Genomic DNA, 16,241 nt, shown 5'->3' on the forward strand with positions numbered 1-16,241 from the left:
AATAGGCGGGACTTCTGTCCAGCAGGGCATCCGAGGAGGAGGTGTTCCTGGTAGCCATCTTGGATGTGCGGGCTGATTGTTTAGCGAGAAGAACTGACAGTTTTGGGAGAAATAGTCTTTTCACTTCATCGTCGAGGACTTATCGCAGTGGGAAGACCAAGGAAGAAAATCGTAACCCGGACACATGCAGGTAAACAGCTTCCAGACCCATGAATGTGGTCCGTTTGTGTCCCTCCTCTCTCTGCTTTGCAAATTGTGACCAACGTCCAATAGCGACACTGATGGAAACTGCAGCTCCCTCACTGACATTAGTGTCCACTCTGCTTTCCTCGTGGAAGAAATGCTAGTTGCTTAGGAACTGGCTGGAGCGGGAACTTTGATTTGGTGTGGGTGAGCTGCTCCTGTCCTGGCTCAGTGTTTATAAACATCTACCTTACTTGCTACACTATTCCTGCTGCAGCACAGCTTGATTTGGTGCAGCTAACTTTAGCTGGCCTTCTGTCGCTTCCGGTGCACAAAGTGACAGTTTGTTGCACACAATTATAAATATTTGAAAAATATTAACCCTGTTTACTTACCATGTAGCTTTTGCTCCACGTGTGTGCTTGCTGAGTGAAAGTGAAAGTTTGACAGGTGGAGGGGAGTCAACTTGTCCTAAAAAAGAACACATCAACAAACTCCTTCTGATGCTCTACTCCTCATTTCTTTCAACTGCAGTGGAAGAAGGTATGAAGACATCATCTTAGTCGACGTCTTAGTCATCAGTGGCTGGCATGGCTGATAAAAGGAAACTACAAGGTGAGCCCAGTGTGTGCGTCCCTGCACCGCTACATTATTATGTGTCCCTGCACAGCTACATTATTATGTGTCCCTGCACCGCTACATTATTATGTGTCCCTGCACCGCTACATTATTATGTGTCCCTGCACAGCTACATTATTATGTGTCCCTGCACCGCTACATTATTATGTGTCCCTGCACAGCTACATTATTATGTGTCCCTGCACAGCTACATTATTATGTGTCCCTGCACCGCTACATTATTATCTGTCTCTGCACCGCTACATTATTATGTGTCCCTGCACCGCTACATTATTATGTGTCCCTGCACAGCTACATTATTATGTGTCCCTGCACCGCTACATTATTATGTGTCCCTGCACAGCTACATTATTATGTGTCCCTGCACCGCTACATTATTATGTGTCCCTGCACCGCTACATTATTATGTGTCCCTGCACAGCTACATTATTATGTGTCCCTGCACAGCTACATTATTATGTGTCCCTGCACCGCTACATTATTATGTGTCCCTGCACAGCTACATTATTATGTGTCCCTGCACCGCTACATTATTATGTGTCCCTGCACCGCTACATTATTATGTGTCCCTGCACAGCTACATTATTATGTGTCCCTGCACCGCTACATTATTATGTGTCCCTGCACAGCTACATTATTATGTGTCCCTGCACAGCTACATTATTATGTGTCCCTGCACCGCTACATTATTATCTGTCTCTGCACCGCTACATTATTATGTGTCCCTGCACCGCTACATTATTATGTGTCCCTGCACAGCTACATTATTATGTGTCCCTGCACCGCTACATTATTATGTGTCCCTGCACAGCTACATTATTATGTGTCCCTGCACCGCTACATTATTATGTGTCCCTGCACCGCTACATTATTATGTGTCCCTGCACAGCTACATTATTATGTGTCCCTGCACAGCTACATTATTATGTGTCCCTGCACCGCTACATTATTATGTGTCCCTGCACCGCTACATTATTATGTGTCCCTGCACAGCTACATTATTATGTGTCCCTGCACCGCTACATTATTATGTGTCCCTGCACCGCTACATTATTATGTGTCTCTGCACCGCTACATTATTATGTGTCCCTGCACCGCTACATTATTATGTGTCCCTGCACAGCTACATTATTATGTGTCCCTGCACCGCTACATTATTATGTGTCCCTGCACAGCTACATTATTATGTGTCCCTGCACCGCTACATTATTATGTGTCCCTGCACAGCTACATTATTATGTGTCCCTGCACAGCTACATTATTATGTGTCCCTGCACCGCTACATTATTATGTGTCTCTGCACCGCTACATTATTATGTGTCCCTGCACAGCTACATTATTATGTGTCCCTGCACCGCTACATTATTATGTGTCCCTGCACCGCTACATTATTATGTGTCTCTGCACCGCTACATTATTATGTGTCCCTGCACAGCTACATTATTATGTGTCCCTGCACCGCTACATTATTATGTGTCCCTGCACCGCTACATTAATGTGTCCCTGCACAGCTACATTAATGTGTCCCTGCACCGCTACATTATTATGTGTCCCTGCACAGCTACATTATTATGTGTCCCTGCACCGCTACATTATTTTTTGTCCCGGCACAGCTACATTAATGTGTCCCGGCACAGCTACATTAATGTGTCCCTGCACCGCTACATTAATGTGTCCCTGCACAGCTACATTAATGTGTCCCTGCACAGCTACATTATTTTGTGTCCCGGCACAGCTACATTAATGTGTCCCGGCACAGCTACATTAATGTGTCCCTGCACCGCTACATTAATGTGTCCCTGCACCGCTACATTATTATGTGTCCCTGCAAAGCTACATTTATGTGTCCCTGCACAGCTACATTAATATGTGTCCCTGCACCGCTACATTATTATGTGTCCCTGCACAGCTACATTAATGTGTCCCTGCACCGCTACATTATTATGTGTCCCTGCAAAGCTACATTTATGTGTCCCTGCACAGCTACATTATTTTGTGTCCCTGCACCGCTACATTATTATGTGTCCCTGCACCGCTACATTAATGTGTCCCTGCACAGCTACATTAATGTGTCCCTGCACAGCTACATTATTATGTGTCCCTGCACAGCTACATTATTTTGTGTCCCTGCACCGCTACATTATTATGTGTCCCTGCACAGCTACATTATTATGTGTCCCTGCACCGCTACATTATTATGTGTCCCTGCACAGCTACATTATTATGTGTCCCTGCACAGCTACATTATTATGTGTCCCTGCACCGCTACATTATTATGTGTCTCTGCACCGCTACATTATTATGTGTCCCTGCACCGCTACATCATTATGTGTCCCTGCACAGCTACATTATTATGTGTCCCTGCACCGCTACATTATTATGTGTCCCTGCACAGCTACATTATTATGTGTCCCTGCACCGCTACATTATTATGTGTCCCTGCACAGCTACATTATTATGTGTCCCTGCACCGCTACATTATTATGTGTCTCTGCACCGCTACATTATTATGTGTCCCTGCACAGCTACATTATTATGTGTCCCTGCACCGCTACATTATTATGTGTCCCTGCACCGCTACATTATTATGTGTCTCTGCACCGCTACATTATTATGTGTCCCTGCACAGCTACATTATTATGTGTCCCTGCACCGCTACATTATTATGTGTCCCTGCACCGCTACATTAATGTGTCCCTGCACAGCTACATTAATGTGTCCCTGCACCGCTACATTATTATGTGTCCCTGCACAGCTACATTATTATGTGTCCCTGCACCGCTACATTATTTTTTGTCCCGGCACAGCTACATTAATGTGTCCCGGCACAGCTACATTAATGTGTCCCTGCACCGCTACATTAATGTGTCCCTGCACAGCTACATTAATGTGTCCCTGCACAGCTACATTAATATGTGTCCCTGCACAGCTACATTATTTTGTGTCCCGGCACAGCTACATTAATGTGTCCCGGCACAGCTACATTAATGTGTCCCTGCACCGCTACATTAATGTGTCCCTGCACCGCTACATTATTATGTGTCCCTGCAAAGCTACATTTATGTGTCCCTGCACAGCTACATTAATATGTGTCCCTGCACCGCTACATTATTATGTGTCCCTGCACAGCTACATTAATGTGTCCCTGCACCGCTACATTATTATGTGTCCCTGCAAAGCTGCATTTATGTGTCCCTGCACAGCTACATTATTTTGTGTCCCTGCACCGCTACATTATTATGTGTCCCTGCACCGCTACATTAATGTGTCCCTGCACAGCTACATTAATGTGTCCCTGCACAGCTACATTATTATGTGTCCCTGCACAGCTACATTATTTTGTGTCCCTGCACAGCTACACTAATATGTGTCAGCAGCAATCTCATCAGTGTTTCCCACAGGACTACAATCTACAGTATGTGTGGTGGTTTGGGGGGGGTGCCTGTGGCGTATTGACGTCATGTAATTTGCATAATTGGCCGTGACACATTTGCAAGTACAATAGTCCAGCGTTTATTGCAGTTAATTGGTTCCACACCCGACCGTGATCCACAAAGTAGGATTCTTTCTTTTGAAATGGAATATTTACGTCGTTAGAGCACAGAAAACCTGTTTAGGACCCTCTACATATGGTTTCAACAATATCAGAGCCCTCCAGACATGAAATAACACCTTTTATAGTCACTTTTACACTAGTATTACCCAGTATAGTTGACATAATCATACAAAATAAGACATAACAGACTCACACGTTAGCATTCATAGCGTACTTCCTAAGGTGGCTATTGTCTCATCACTGTAACGTTACTGACACCTAGTGACCAGTGTACAATACTCCTGTTTGTGTTAACAAGCAGAGAACACACATATGCAGTCAACATTCACACAGGAGCTGCTGTTGGCCACAACTCACGCCAGTCACTCGCACGCTCTACACTGCTACTAACCATGCTAACACTCAGCTAAATCACGAGCTGATGTCACACACGTCACTTCCCAGCCACCACCCCCCCTTAAGGCGCACACAAGCGCTACATATCATGTCTTCTGAATGCCGTATATTTTGACTTCTATTTGTGCTGTCATTCATTGAGCCCTTTTTATCCTTGAAAATGTTTCATTTGGGCCAACAATACATAGTTTGCTTAAATATGCATATGTTCACTAATAATAGCTCGTATTCAACCACCAAACAGCGATTATTTATTTATTCAATCATTTTTGAAAAATCATGATGAGGGAGGGACTGTAATTGTAATGGACGCTGGCGAGAGGGATAACGTTGCGTGAGACAACAAGTGAGTAAAAAAACATGAAAAGCACAAGAAATATGTTGCAAACTGACTTATGTCGCTTCTTTTGGGCTTTTGTTTTTATGTCACAAACAAGACGGAGCCGTCTGTGAGGGCCTGGCTTTTACATTTGACATGTTTACCTCTTTGACCATGTTTTCCTTCGAGCTGTATGATTTCGCACTTTGTTGGCCGGTCCTTGAAAGCACCACAGTTATGCGCTATGAGACGCAAAAGTGAAAGCAAGTCACGCACTCTTCGTCTACATCGTCAAAGGTCTCGTCACTAGATGTGTCCCTAGTCGCGCTTTGTGAGAAGAGTATTGGGGGGTCTAATTACGCGCTAAGAGATCCCTCTTGCTACATCTTCTTATTCCCTGGCAGACCAGGTGCATTCACACAGACCCGCTTTAGCAGCTAGCAAACCAAGTCTAGGAAACACTTGCTGCACAGCAGGAAGACTTTGCTCTAAAAATAACCTTCACAGCCGCTCCCCCTCCATCAGGCTTGTTTGCTCATTGTGCGCCAAACGCTCGCGTGCTCTGCTGCCCCGTTCGCTTCTGGTGAGCCGGTGGGGGGGTCAGCGGCTCAGGTGCAGGAGGGTGTTGACGTGTCATCTCCTCGTGCTCTTGTCCTCGTCCAGGTGAAATAGATCGATGTCTGAAGAAAGTAGCGGAAGGAGTGGAACAGTTTGAAGACATCTGGCAAAAGGTAGGAAACTTTCTTCAGTCTCAAGGTTTAAAAAAAGAAAAACACTTCCTGCTATAAAGTATAAGCGTTATAAAGTGCTGTGATGAGTGAGTGTGTGAGTGTGTGTGTGTGTATGCTCTCGAAGGCGGCCTTAGGAAGCGGGTGTACTGAGCACGTTGCGTCCTTTACAAGAGTTTGACCCGTGTGTGGTGTGTGCAGCTTCACAATGCGGCCAACGCCAACCAGAAGGAGAAGTATGAAGCCGACCTCAAGAAGGAGATTAAAAAGCTGCAGGTAAGTTTGGGAAAAGACTCGGCCAAGCGCGCCAGCCAATCACGCACGCTGACTTGATGCATTTAAATTTAAGTTCACTTTTCATGATGACTCCATTTCCCTTTTTGCCCCCCCTAGCGTCTTCGAGACCAGATCAAGACGTGGGTGGCGTCCAACGAGATCAAAGACAAACGGCAGCTGGTGGAGAACCGTAAACTCATAGAAACTGTGAGTGAATGTTCACCCTGGGCGCCTCGCGTGTTGGAGTGATGGAAGTCGTCCTCAATGCTTTTGCTTGTGTCGTTTCATGACACTTGATGTGCACGCATCATCTGCTGGAGCCTTGCTGTGATGTTTTGTCACATTTAACCCATAAAGGAAAAACCTAACAAAGCTGTGTAGGGTCCGTTTCAGTCACCACGGCTTCTTATGCATCGCCCGTCCTTGTTGGTGTTTGTCTGCATGTCGGCGTGGTGCTTGCCAGCAAATGGAGCGTTTCAAGATTGTGGAAAGAGAGACCAAGACCAAAGCCTACTCCAAAGAGGGTCTGGGTCTGGCCCAGAAGGTGGACCCGGCGCAGAGGGAGAAGGAGGAGGTCGGCACGTGGCTAACGGTCAGCCTTTGGTTCCATCGCTCATCTTATTGGATTGCTCAGATGCTCACTTGGACCATTTTGATATCGTCTTCATCCCGTCCTCACACAGAACACGATAGACACGCTGAACATGCAGGTGGACCAGTTTGAGAGCGAGGTGGAGTCGCTGTCTGTCCAGACAAGAAAGAAGAAAGGAGACAAGGAGGTCAGTCTCTTGTCTCATCCGTGTGTTGTTTCTTTTATCATGCACAAGGAGGTCAGGGTCAAGTGTAACGGATGCCAGCCTGTGAGGCTGTGCAAGTGTACGTTGGTAAACCTCACTCCCTCTGCCTTAAGAGATGCGCTGAACACGCGGTCAAAAGTCCGGGCTTTTGGCCGTGTGGTCAGAGCTCTCGCCTCCCATTGTGAAGGTCTTGTGTTTGAGTCCCAGTGCGGGCAGTGTGAAACAGGGCGGGTTACACAAGGTCAGGGTCAGGGGGTTTGTGTAATTGGCCATGACATGTGTGCATCATGTGACGTGTGGCTGGCTGGTGTTTCCATGGGAGTTGAACAGCTGCCTGCTACGTGTTGATGTCCAAGCAGGAGCTGTAGCAATCCTACATTTGATCAATTTTGCCTAAGATTTGTCAGATCAACCCACGTAGATGTATGGACTGCACCCTTCGTCACCCAGTGGTTCTTATTCCCGTTCATTGCATTGCCAATTACCGGCGATCACCAGTTCCGTTTCATAATTTATTCATAATTTAGCGACTTGCTGGCTATAGTTAGCAAGTAAGGGTATGCATATGAGCATTTCTTGCGTCAGCATTTATTCAGTAATTAAATCCAAGCTGTCAGCAAAGGTGAAGAATCCGCCGAGCAGGTGAGCGGGAGTGAACCGCGCCTCCATAACGCCGTGCAATGCATGTCTGAAAGCTGTAAAAACCCCTCCACAATGCAACCCAGCCCCTGACCAACACAGCTGAGAAGGTAGAGCTTGGATATAATCACTTGCTGCACCACACCTTCCTGGCAAAACACACATGGGTGTCCCAAGTGTGGTGCAGGGGCCATTGGTGGAACTTTGCTCACTGCAGGATAAAAATGGAAAATGGAAAAATAGAGCAAAAGGGCATTATATGTACATGTATGTAAACATACGTGTTGTTTTTTTATTCTAAATATCAAATATGTAAATGATGACAAAGACAAGTAGATAAGAGAATAGCAGTGAGCTGTGTTGTTATTATATAATCGTGTCAGTCGTCCATTTGGTAATAATAATTTATATATAATACAATAAGTTGAGTCAGTTTGTGGGACAAAAAACATTTCAAAAGGATCCTGCATTGTTTTAAAAAAAGGAGGTTCAAAGTCTACTACTCAATAAGCAAACTTGTCTCCCTTAGACAGACGCGCTTCTCCAACTGATGTCAGGGGCGGATCTAGCTTTTTTGAAAAGGGGAGGTGTGGCCGAGGCCGAGGTGCTGGAAATGGAGCGGTGGGTCTGGGGGTCCTCCTCCAGAAAAATTTTTAAATTAGACCTCATTTCCTTTTATGTCCTTAATTTCAAGAGTTTGTTATTTTTATCCTTGGAATACACTGGAAAATATTCTATTTTTACCGGTACTCGGAGAAACCCATTTTAGCTCAATTTCCTGAAATATTTTCCAATTTGAAGCAGCTGTAAATTCCGAGGATTTGAGTATAATTTAATGTCACTGGGGATCGCTTTTCTGGTTAATTTTCATTGAGAATAGACAACAGTTTTCCTTTTAGTCATGACGCCAGAACCTTTATTTTGCACCTCCACCTGAATAGCCATGTACAGCACACATTCAATGTCCAATGTCAATGATCAGCCTGACAGTGGCTTCAGGAATAGCATGCGCCTCGGTTGCATTCTGGCATATGCGTCCACCACGCGCCCAGAATTCAGAACATGTACCTTCACTGGGACCGGGTGACTGCAATCCAGGACGGTTTATCATTTTATTAGCTTTTATTGTGGCAAAAAAAATTGTGGGTGCCTCAAGACGGGGGGGCTGTACACCCCCCACATCCCCCTCTAAATCCGCGCCTGGATGTTTGTGTTGGTTGAATGACGAGCTTCCAAAGCTGTGTGTCATGTCCTGGGCTGCTTGGAGCACTGTCGGCCCCCAAGGTTGTCTTGAACATTCCCGGTGCTGGTGAATGTGGCATTGATGTTTAATGAATGAGGCGGTCCAAACAAATGTTCATTTATTCAACCGCAGCACTCTGCAGCCCCGCACGGCGCTCCGTCAGCATTAAACGCTGTGAAACTGACGTGTGTGGACCCACATGGAACACGGCAACAACATGCGGCCATTGTTGGGTTTAATGATGTCCCTTGAGCCCACACGACCCTAATGACCCCAGCGGACACCTTGATGAATGACATGGGGAGGCGTGTATGATAATGAAATATTGATTAGATGTTGAAGTGGTTTGATCTGTGATCCATTAAGCCCTAAAGTTCTTGTAGCATGTGCTTCATGTGCTGCTTTTTAAACTTTTAACACACTCTTACTTTGGTTTCACGCTCTCGCCAGTTAATAATTGACATTGTGTATAAATGACTTATAATCCTAAACGTATGGTTCCGATGGGTCGCCCATTCCATGCCCCATGCAGCAGTCACCTTGACTTGATTTCAAACTAATGGCTGGTTCTGGTTGTCGGCGCCCGCAGAAGCAGGACCGGATCGAGGAGTTGAAGAAGTTCATCGAGAAGCATCGGCACCACATCCGGATGCTGGAGACCATACTGAGGATGCTGGACAACGACTCCGTGCAGGTGGACGCCATCAGGAAGATCAAGGTTGGTTTGAGCCTCCACCGGGGACCTTCCCTGCAGGCCCGTTTGGACCCAAAGTGTGTCCCAAATGGAATACAGCTTTCGTTCCTAGACTGTGACGTAAGCCGGGTTTAAGTGTAAGAGCTAAACGATACCTTTAAGTCACAGAACACATGAAAGACATCCAAAATCCAGTCAGAAAAAGATGAAATGCAGGCCTTTACGATGGCGTGTCTCCTTTTTACAAGGTTCCTTTTCACTTCCATGGTGATGGCTTTCCTTTTCTTTGCCGCACTGCCGCTTGGGAGACATAACGATGTGTGAAAAGTGAACTCATAAGCAATGTTACACGCTGACACGCTGCATTCTGGTGCTGCGTGTGGCATGTGTTCTTCCACCAGGTGCGCTGTAGCTAGCTCTCCAGCGCGTCTGATGTTTCGGACCAGAAATTGACTTTTTAACTGGAGGATCTACAATTTCTGGAGAAAGTGCCTGTGAATGTGTGAGCTGAATGAAGGGACAAAGCAGAGGAAAAACAGAAATGAGCAGGAAAGATGCGAGTATCGAAGCAGAAGAGCCAAAACATGCCAACATATAAAATGGATGTATGAACGATACCGAGCATGATAGCGCTAAGTGTTTGGATAAGTCTCTACTCATGAAAACGGCTAAAATGCTACGATGCCAACATTAGCTTGCTAACAATGCTAACATGCTAATGTTAACATGCAACCCCCAGCATGGTAGAGCGTGTGTCTGCATGTGTTAATACTTACAAAAATATAGAAAAAAATGTGTGAAAAAAAAGTGTTTATATAGGTTTCTACTCATGCATGCTAACGCTAACATGCTAACACCTGACATGATAGCACTAAGTGTTTATATAGGTTTCTACTCATGCATGCTAACACTAACACCTAAGATGATAACACTAAGTGTTTATATAGGTTTCTACTCATGCATGCTAACGCTAACATGCTAACACCTGACATGATAGCGCTAAGTGTTTAATATAGGTTTCTACTCATGTGAACAGCTAAAATACTAATATGCTAACATTAGCCTGTTAGCAATGCTAATGCTAACATGCTAAACCTAGCATGAATGTGTTGACATGCATTCACACAATTAATGAATAGGGGTACATCCTTCAGTACACTTCACTAAGTATACTGTGTACTGTATAGTATACTCTGTACAGTATACTTAGTTGAAGTTGGTGTCAGACATTTTTCAGTATCTGCATCTTCTTTCGTGTGCTAGGATGACGTGGAGTACTACCTGGACTCGTCGCAGGATCCAGACTTTGAGGAGAACGAGTTTCTGTACGACGACCTTGACCTGGAGGACATCTGTAAGGAGACGCTCCATGTCGTGCGTGTATCTCACAGGATGGTCCCACCTATGACCCCCGCCCTCTCTGTGTCCACTGCAGCGCCGTCGCTGGTCGCCACCTCCCCGCCGGGACACTTGCACTTGGAGGACGAGATCTTCCAACACTCCAGCAGCACGCCCACCTCCACCACCTCATCCTCACCCATCCCCCCCTCGCCCGCCACTTGTACCACGGTGAGGGGACGCTTCTTTAGACTTAAGTGTGGACTTGTCATCTGGCTGCCAATGAGACTGGCTTGGTAATGAAGGTAGATCTCACAGTGCAAGCAAAGGAACTAGGATCCTTCCTCACTTCCTCACTTCCTCAGTTAAACCCCGCCCCTTTACAAAGATGTGTGGAAGACTAACCAAGGAAGGCAATCATCATCATCATCATCACAATAACAATTCAGAATAATAACAATAATAATCATAATTCATAATAATAATAATAATAATGCTAATACTAATCATAACAATAATTAATAATAATAATGCTAATACTAATCATAATAACTCATAGTAATAATAATAATAATTCATAATAATAATAATGCTAATAATAATATTAATAATAATAATAATAATAATCTTAATAATTCATAATAATAATTCATAATAATTCTGCTAATACTAATCATAATAATTCATCCTTGGTTGATTCTGTTGTTGATTCCGTCAGGAGAACTCTGAAGACGACAAGAAGCGAGGACGCTCAACGGACAGTGAAGTTAGTCAGGTGAGTTCTTCCGTCTCCTAACGTCACTGCTTGACCAATCAGGGTGCAGCACCACACGGGACACACCCACCAAGAAAAGTCTTCTTCACCTTTCAGTCCCCTGTGAAAAACGGGAACCCCTCATCGTCGTCATGCTCTTCATCCTCATCATCATCCTCCTCCTCATCTGTCTCGGGACTGACCTCGTCATCGTTGGTCTCCATGGCGACCATCGCCGGTGGAGGCAGCACGACAGCTGGCAGCTACAGTAACGCCACCCAGCAGCAGTTGCAGGCGGCGCACCAACAACAGGCCAAAACCCCCCTTGGCTCCTCCCCCTTGGCGCCTGTCACCAATCCCGGCAGCTCAGTCAACAGCTACCCCGCCCCTTCCGCCTCGTCTCCCCCCAACAGCGGCACAATGGGGTTCTTCGCATCCAACTCGCAGCCTCTGGCACCCTTGCGGGCCACGCCCACATCCAACAGCCTGGGCCTGAGTCTGTCACTGGCAAAAGGCGCCGTCTCCGGTTCCACCAGCCCGATGTCCGCGGGCCTCGGCCTGTCAGGGATGCCGGCGTCCCTGAGCTCCATGACAAACCTTCTGTCCAACCCCCCCCCGGCACCCTACGCTCAGGCAGCCGCGTCGGCCGCCGTGGGCTCCAGCCTGCTGGGCTCTCTGAGCGGCATCAGCACGCTAAGCAGCAGCGGAGTGGGGGGTTCTGTCGGCACCGGAAGCATCACGGTCGGCGGGCCGATATCCTCCGCAAGTCGTCTGCTGGGTTCGGCGTCGGGTTCAGGGATTCTGGGTTTGGTTTCCAGCCAGTCTGGGGTTCAGGGGTCCTCACTGGTGGCACAGAGCCCGGCAGGTTTAACACCGGGTTGCGGCGTGGGTGTCATCGGGAGCAACGGGGGCAGCTCAGGACCCGTTGGCAGCGCTGGACTTTCTGTCAGACCGCCCAGCCGACAGAAGCAGAACGGAAGCAGCAGTGAGTGCCAGCTGTTGGATGAACGTACGTGAGCAGGAACTTAGCAGTGCTTTGCCTCATTGCAGGTTACAGCGCCGTGCTAGCAGACAGCGCCACAGACTCCTCCCCCAGCGCCAGCCAATCACAAAGCTGCCAAACCTCAACAACCAATCAGCTGTGAGTGAGACACACTGACATTGCTGTTCATGTTCATCTGTATGGTCTACTCACCCCCTCATGCTTGGACCCTCCCAGTAAGGACACTGGCCCCAGTTTACTGGGGTCCTTGACCTTGTCGTCCAGCTCGCTGTCTCCGGCCTCCTACAGCGAGGCCAAGATGGTGAACAGCGTTGGCGGTCTGCTCAATGGGCCGCTGTCCTACCCCTCAGACAGCATGAAGGTGAGGACGTCGTTCTTGTTAGGTCCACTCCTCCTGCGTCTTTTTGTCTTCTTTTCGAAACAGGCCTCCCTCCCCAGCAAATAAAAAGCTCTTGTCTGTCCACATCAGCCGCAGGAGCCCCTCGGCAGCCTGAAGTCCATGGCCGAGCGAGCAGCACTCAGCTCAGGCATGGACGGAGACATGCCCCCCCTGCACCTCGCCACGGGTAACACACACGCACATGAGCACACGTCCTTCAATGGAACAAAATGTCAACAGATGATGATGATGATGTCTCGGCAGATATCTTCCCCGGCACGACGGCTTCCTCGGGCCCCCCCTCTGCCTCGCAGCCCTCCCTGACGGAGGTCAGCATCCCCCCCTCGCTGGGCGTGTGTCCTCTGGGGCCGGCCCCCCTGTCCAAAGAGCAGCTGTACCAGCAAGCCATGGAGGAGGCCGTGTGGACGCACATGCCCCACCCGTCTGACTCGGAGAGGATCAGGTGAGACACGTTTAAGAAAATAAAAGCATGCGTGGGAACACTGCCTAGTGTGTACAGTAGAGCCCTGCTACTGGTGGGGGTTACATTGGAAGACGACACGAACCCAGAAACACCCCTGGACTGCTTATTTCTAATAGTAACCCCCCAGTTCAACACCTTCCAGTGCTAACATTCATGAAGCAAACGGTAACGTGACCGCAAGCCACCAAGGTACTGATGCAACACGGACCTGCAAGACCTGCAAGACACGCAAGCTTGTGTGCTGCAGTGAAATACATCCGAGCGGAAACAGCGGTTTGGAAGGACTGATGTTCTGCACCACAGAGCCGCATTTGTCAAAATTGTCCCTGAGCCGTGGGGGTGGCCACCGGGGTGGCGGGAGAGTGACCAAGGTTGGCCACCCCGTAGCGCTGCCACTGAGTGAAGTGTGATACAGCGCCCTCTGCTGGATTCATTAACTGCAGCACTTTTTGTGCCCCCTCTACAGATACTGTAGCTTTTTAAAAACTACATTTGCAATTTAAGACAGGGGGCGCGATAGGCGGTCATCCCCGGTATACATTAAACACATATGACGTCTCATCGTCCCGCAACACGTGACACTCACGTCTCACCTTGCTGTGTTGAAAGCAGCTGGCACCCCCCCAGCCTTGGTTAGAGCGTGGTAGGCAGCCCACGAGGGAACAATTAACATTTAAGCGCAAGCACACGTGCTGTTAAGCATTCTTTTTCCCGTGTCCAAATAGGCAGTACCTCATGAGGAACCCCTGCCCCACCCTGCCTTTCCACCACCAGATGCCACCGCCCCACTCGGACACGGTGGAGTTCTACCAGAGGCTTTCCACGGAAACCCTCTTCTTTATCTTCTACTACCTGGAGGTGGGCGGGGCCAGAGCACTGATGCATAATAATGACGATGGTGATGATAGTAAGAATTAGAGATGCACCATATTCTTTTATTTCAAGACGATACTGATACCGATGACTTGTTTTCAATGTATGGAAGTGTAGTTTGTACCTGCCTGGGGGTAAGAAGGACTGGAACTAATGAGTACCTGTTGATTAGTCCTAATCAAGTGTGATGACATCACGACTGTCAGGACAACCAGAAGATAGCGGCTGTGGCCCAGCAAGGTGCACTGTATTCAGGCACACGCTCCGAGCACCCGTGTGAGGCCACGGAGGTCTCTGGCAAACCTTGTTCACTTTTCCAAGGTTTCAGGCGGCCAATAAGATTTATTTGAGCATGTGGTACACCTAGCATGCCAATGTCTTCCTCTCAAATAGTGAATGTTTGTTTCCAAGTGAACTGAGGGGAAGGACAGGCGCTTAACGTCACAGGCAGGAGAAAAAAGGAGCGCTTGATTGTCTTACCTGCACAGTACGGGTACCCTGCCTTGTTTCAATGATGGGTTACGGTAGCTGTTTAGAATGTTATCAGTGTGGCTGGTAAGAATGCTGTGTGCGCCATCAGGGCACCAAGGCTCAGTACCTGGCAGCCAAAGCCCTGAAGAAGCAGTCATGGAGGTTCCACACCAAATACATGATGTGGTTCCAGAGGCACGAGGAGCCCAAAACCATCACGGACGAGTTTGAACAGGTCAGCTTGTGTCGTCTGAGCGTGCCACAAAGACCCAAAGTGATAAAGTGACCGTCTTCTTGTCCCCCCCTCAGGGAACCTACATCTACTTTGACTATGAGAAGTGGGGCCAGCGCAAGAAGGAAGGCTTCACCTTTGAGTACCGCTACCTGGAGGACCGTGACCTCCAGTGACGAGCGGGTGCTCCATCTTCAACCTGGCGTTCCCGGATTGGAGCTCACCGTGTTGGGCCAAGGGGATGCTCCGACCCGCCCCTGTTTGCACCTCCATCCCTTTTTCTTGTGTCCTTTAGTTAAGAAGCCCAGTTCTGCTTTTGTTCCGGAACACCAAAGATGATTGGCTGTCCAAGCGTGCAGGCCCCGCCCCCTGCTGTTTCTGAACAAGCTGGGGCTCCAGGCTCCAGGGTTTGTCTCGCCACCTGTCAAACCGCCTTGACCCGACAGGACTGTTTCCTCCTCCGTGTCCCTTCCTGCTCCTGTGACGGTCGCCATGGAGACGTCCCATTTATTCGTGGCCTGCCATGAGAATGTTCTCTGAGCTACTTGAGAAGAATGTCCTCTTCACAGGATGTGTGCGCGTGTCCTTTCATCCAAACAAAGTGTGACTCCACCTCCCACCGGCCTTGCCCCTCCTCCTCCTGCCGGCCACACCCTCTCGAGGCTCAGGGTCCCGCTCGGCTCCTCGCCGCCCCCCCGTCCTCTTTAACGCCAGGTTTCCTTCACGTCTCAGGAAGTGTTTGATGGTGGCCCTTCTAATTTCACTCGAGGCTTTTTTAAAACCTCAACTTTTATCCTCCAATGTTTGGAGAGACCATCTTTAGATTTCATATTTTCTATTTTGTTAAGAGTGTATATTTTTTGGTTTTAGCCTCGGAGCAAACGGAGGAAGCGTCTTCTTTTAAGGAGCGCCTGACTGACTTTTAACCTTTTGTTGACCTCGCTGACGATGCGGCAGGAAGCAGAAGAGGTGGGCGAGCTCAGCCTCTCCTTCCTTTCGCCGCTTTCTTTTTGTTATTGGGACAGCACGGAAAAGCAAATGATGACATAACCATCAATAAAGGATTGTAAAATATGAATAAAAGAACTACTTTTCACAAAACTGCTTTTGTTTTGTGCTTTGGAAAACATCTCACTTGAAGCGCAGTTCCCTCCAGGCCAGCAGGGGGCAGCACAGTCACGCTAGCTTCATCTTTTAGCCTTTCAGCTGATTAGCAACATTAATGTGTGATGATGCA

At 47.9% G+C, this 16,241-nt stretch overlaps 1 protein-coding gene across 4 annotated transcripts; it reads left to right on the forward strand.

The window, feature by feature from the left end:
* The first annotated feature begins 30 nt into the window (after positions 1-30).
* On the forward strand, positions 31-16,105 carry LOC129173555 (CCR4-NOT transcription complex subunit 3-like). Of its 4 annotated transcripts, XM_054764575.1 has the most exons (19): positions 31-190; positions 718-798; positions 5,757-5,824; positions 6,023-6,097; positions 6,215-6,304; positions 6,561-6,689; positions 6,781-6,876; positions 9,366-9,494; positions 10,734-10,824; positions 10,906-11,039; positions 11,527-11,583; positions 11,680-12,547; positions 12,613-12,703; positions 12,782-12,926; positions 13,035-13,131; positions 13,209-13,407; positions 14,154-14,286; positions 14,882-15,007; positions 15,082-16,105. In XM_054764575.1, the coding sequence occupies exons 2-19, from the start codon at positions 774-776 to the stop codon at positions 15,178-15,180; spliced, it is 2,652 nt and encodes an 883-aa protein (XP_054620550.1). In that variant the 5' UTR covers positions 31-190; positions 718-773; the 3' UTR covers positions 15,181-16,105. The 4 variants fall into 4 exon arrangements, 3 of the variants coding, with proteins under 3 accessions (XP_054620550.1, XP_054620548.1, XP_054620547.1); XM_054764573.1 differs by having other exon boundaries at positions 10,734-11,039; positions 14,154-14,335; XM_054764572.1 differs by having other exon boundaries at positions 10,734-11,039.
* Positions 16,106-16,241: the final 136 nt, after the last annotated feature.

Source organism: Dunckerocampus dactyliophorus, chromosome 20 (genome assembly GCF_027744805.1).
Source record: "Dunckerocampus dactyliophorus isolate RoL2022-P2 chromosome 20, RoL_Ddac_1.1, whole genome shotgun sequence".
In the NCBI taxonomy this organism is placed as follows: domain Eukaryota; kingdom Metazoa; phylum Chordata; class Actinopteri; order Syngnathiformes; family Syngnathidae; genus Dunckerocampus; species Dunckerocampus dactyliophorus.

Bases quoted from the DNA above. Each gene is read 5' to 3' on its own strand.
- LOC129173555 (XM_054764572.1), top strand. From the start codon at position 774: ATGGCTGATAAAAGGAAACTACAAG. The intron at 6,098-6,214 runs GTAAGTTTGGGA...TGCCCCCCCTAG, and splicing joins AGGAGATTAAAAAGCTGCAG to CGTCTTCGAGACCAGATCAA. The intron at 12,548-12,612 runs GTGAGTGCCAGC...GCCTCATTGCAG, and splicing joins GAAGCAGAACGGAAGCAGCA to GTTACAGCGCCGTGCTAGCA.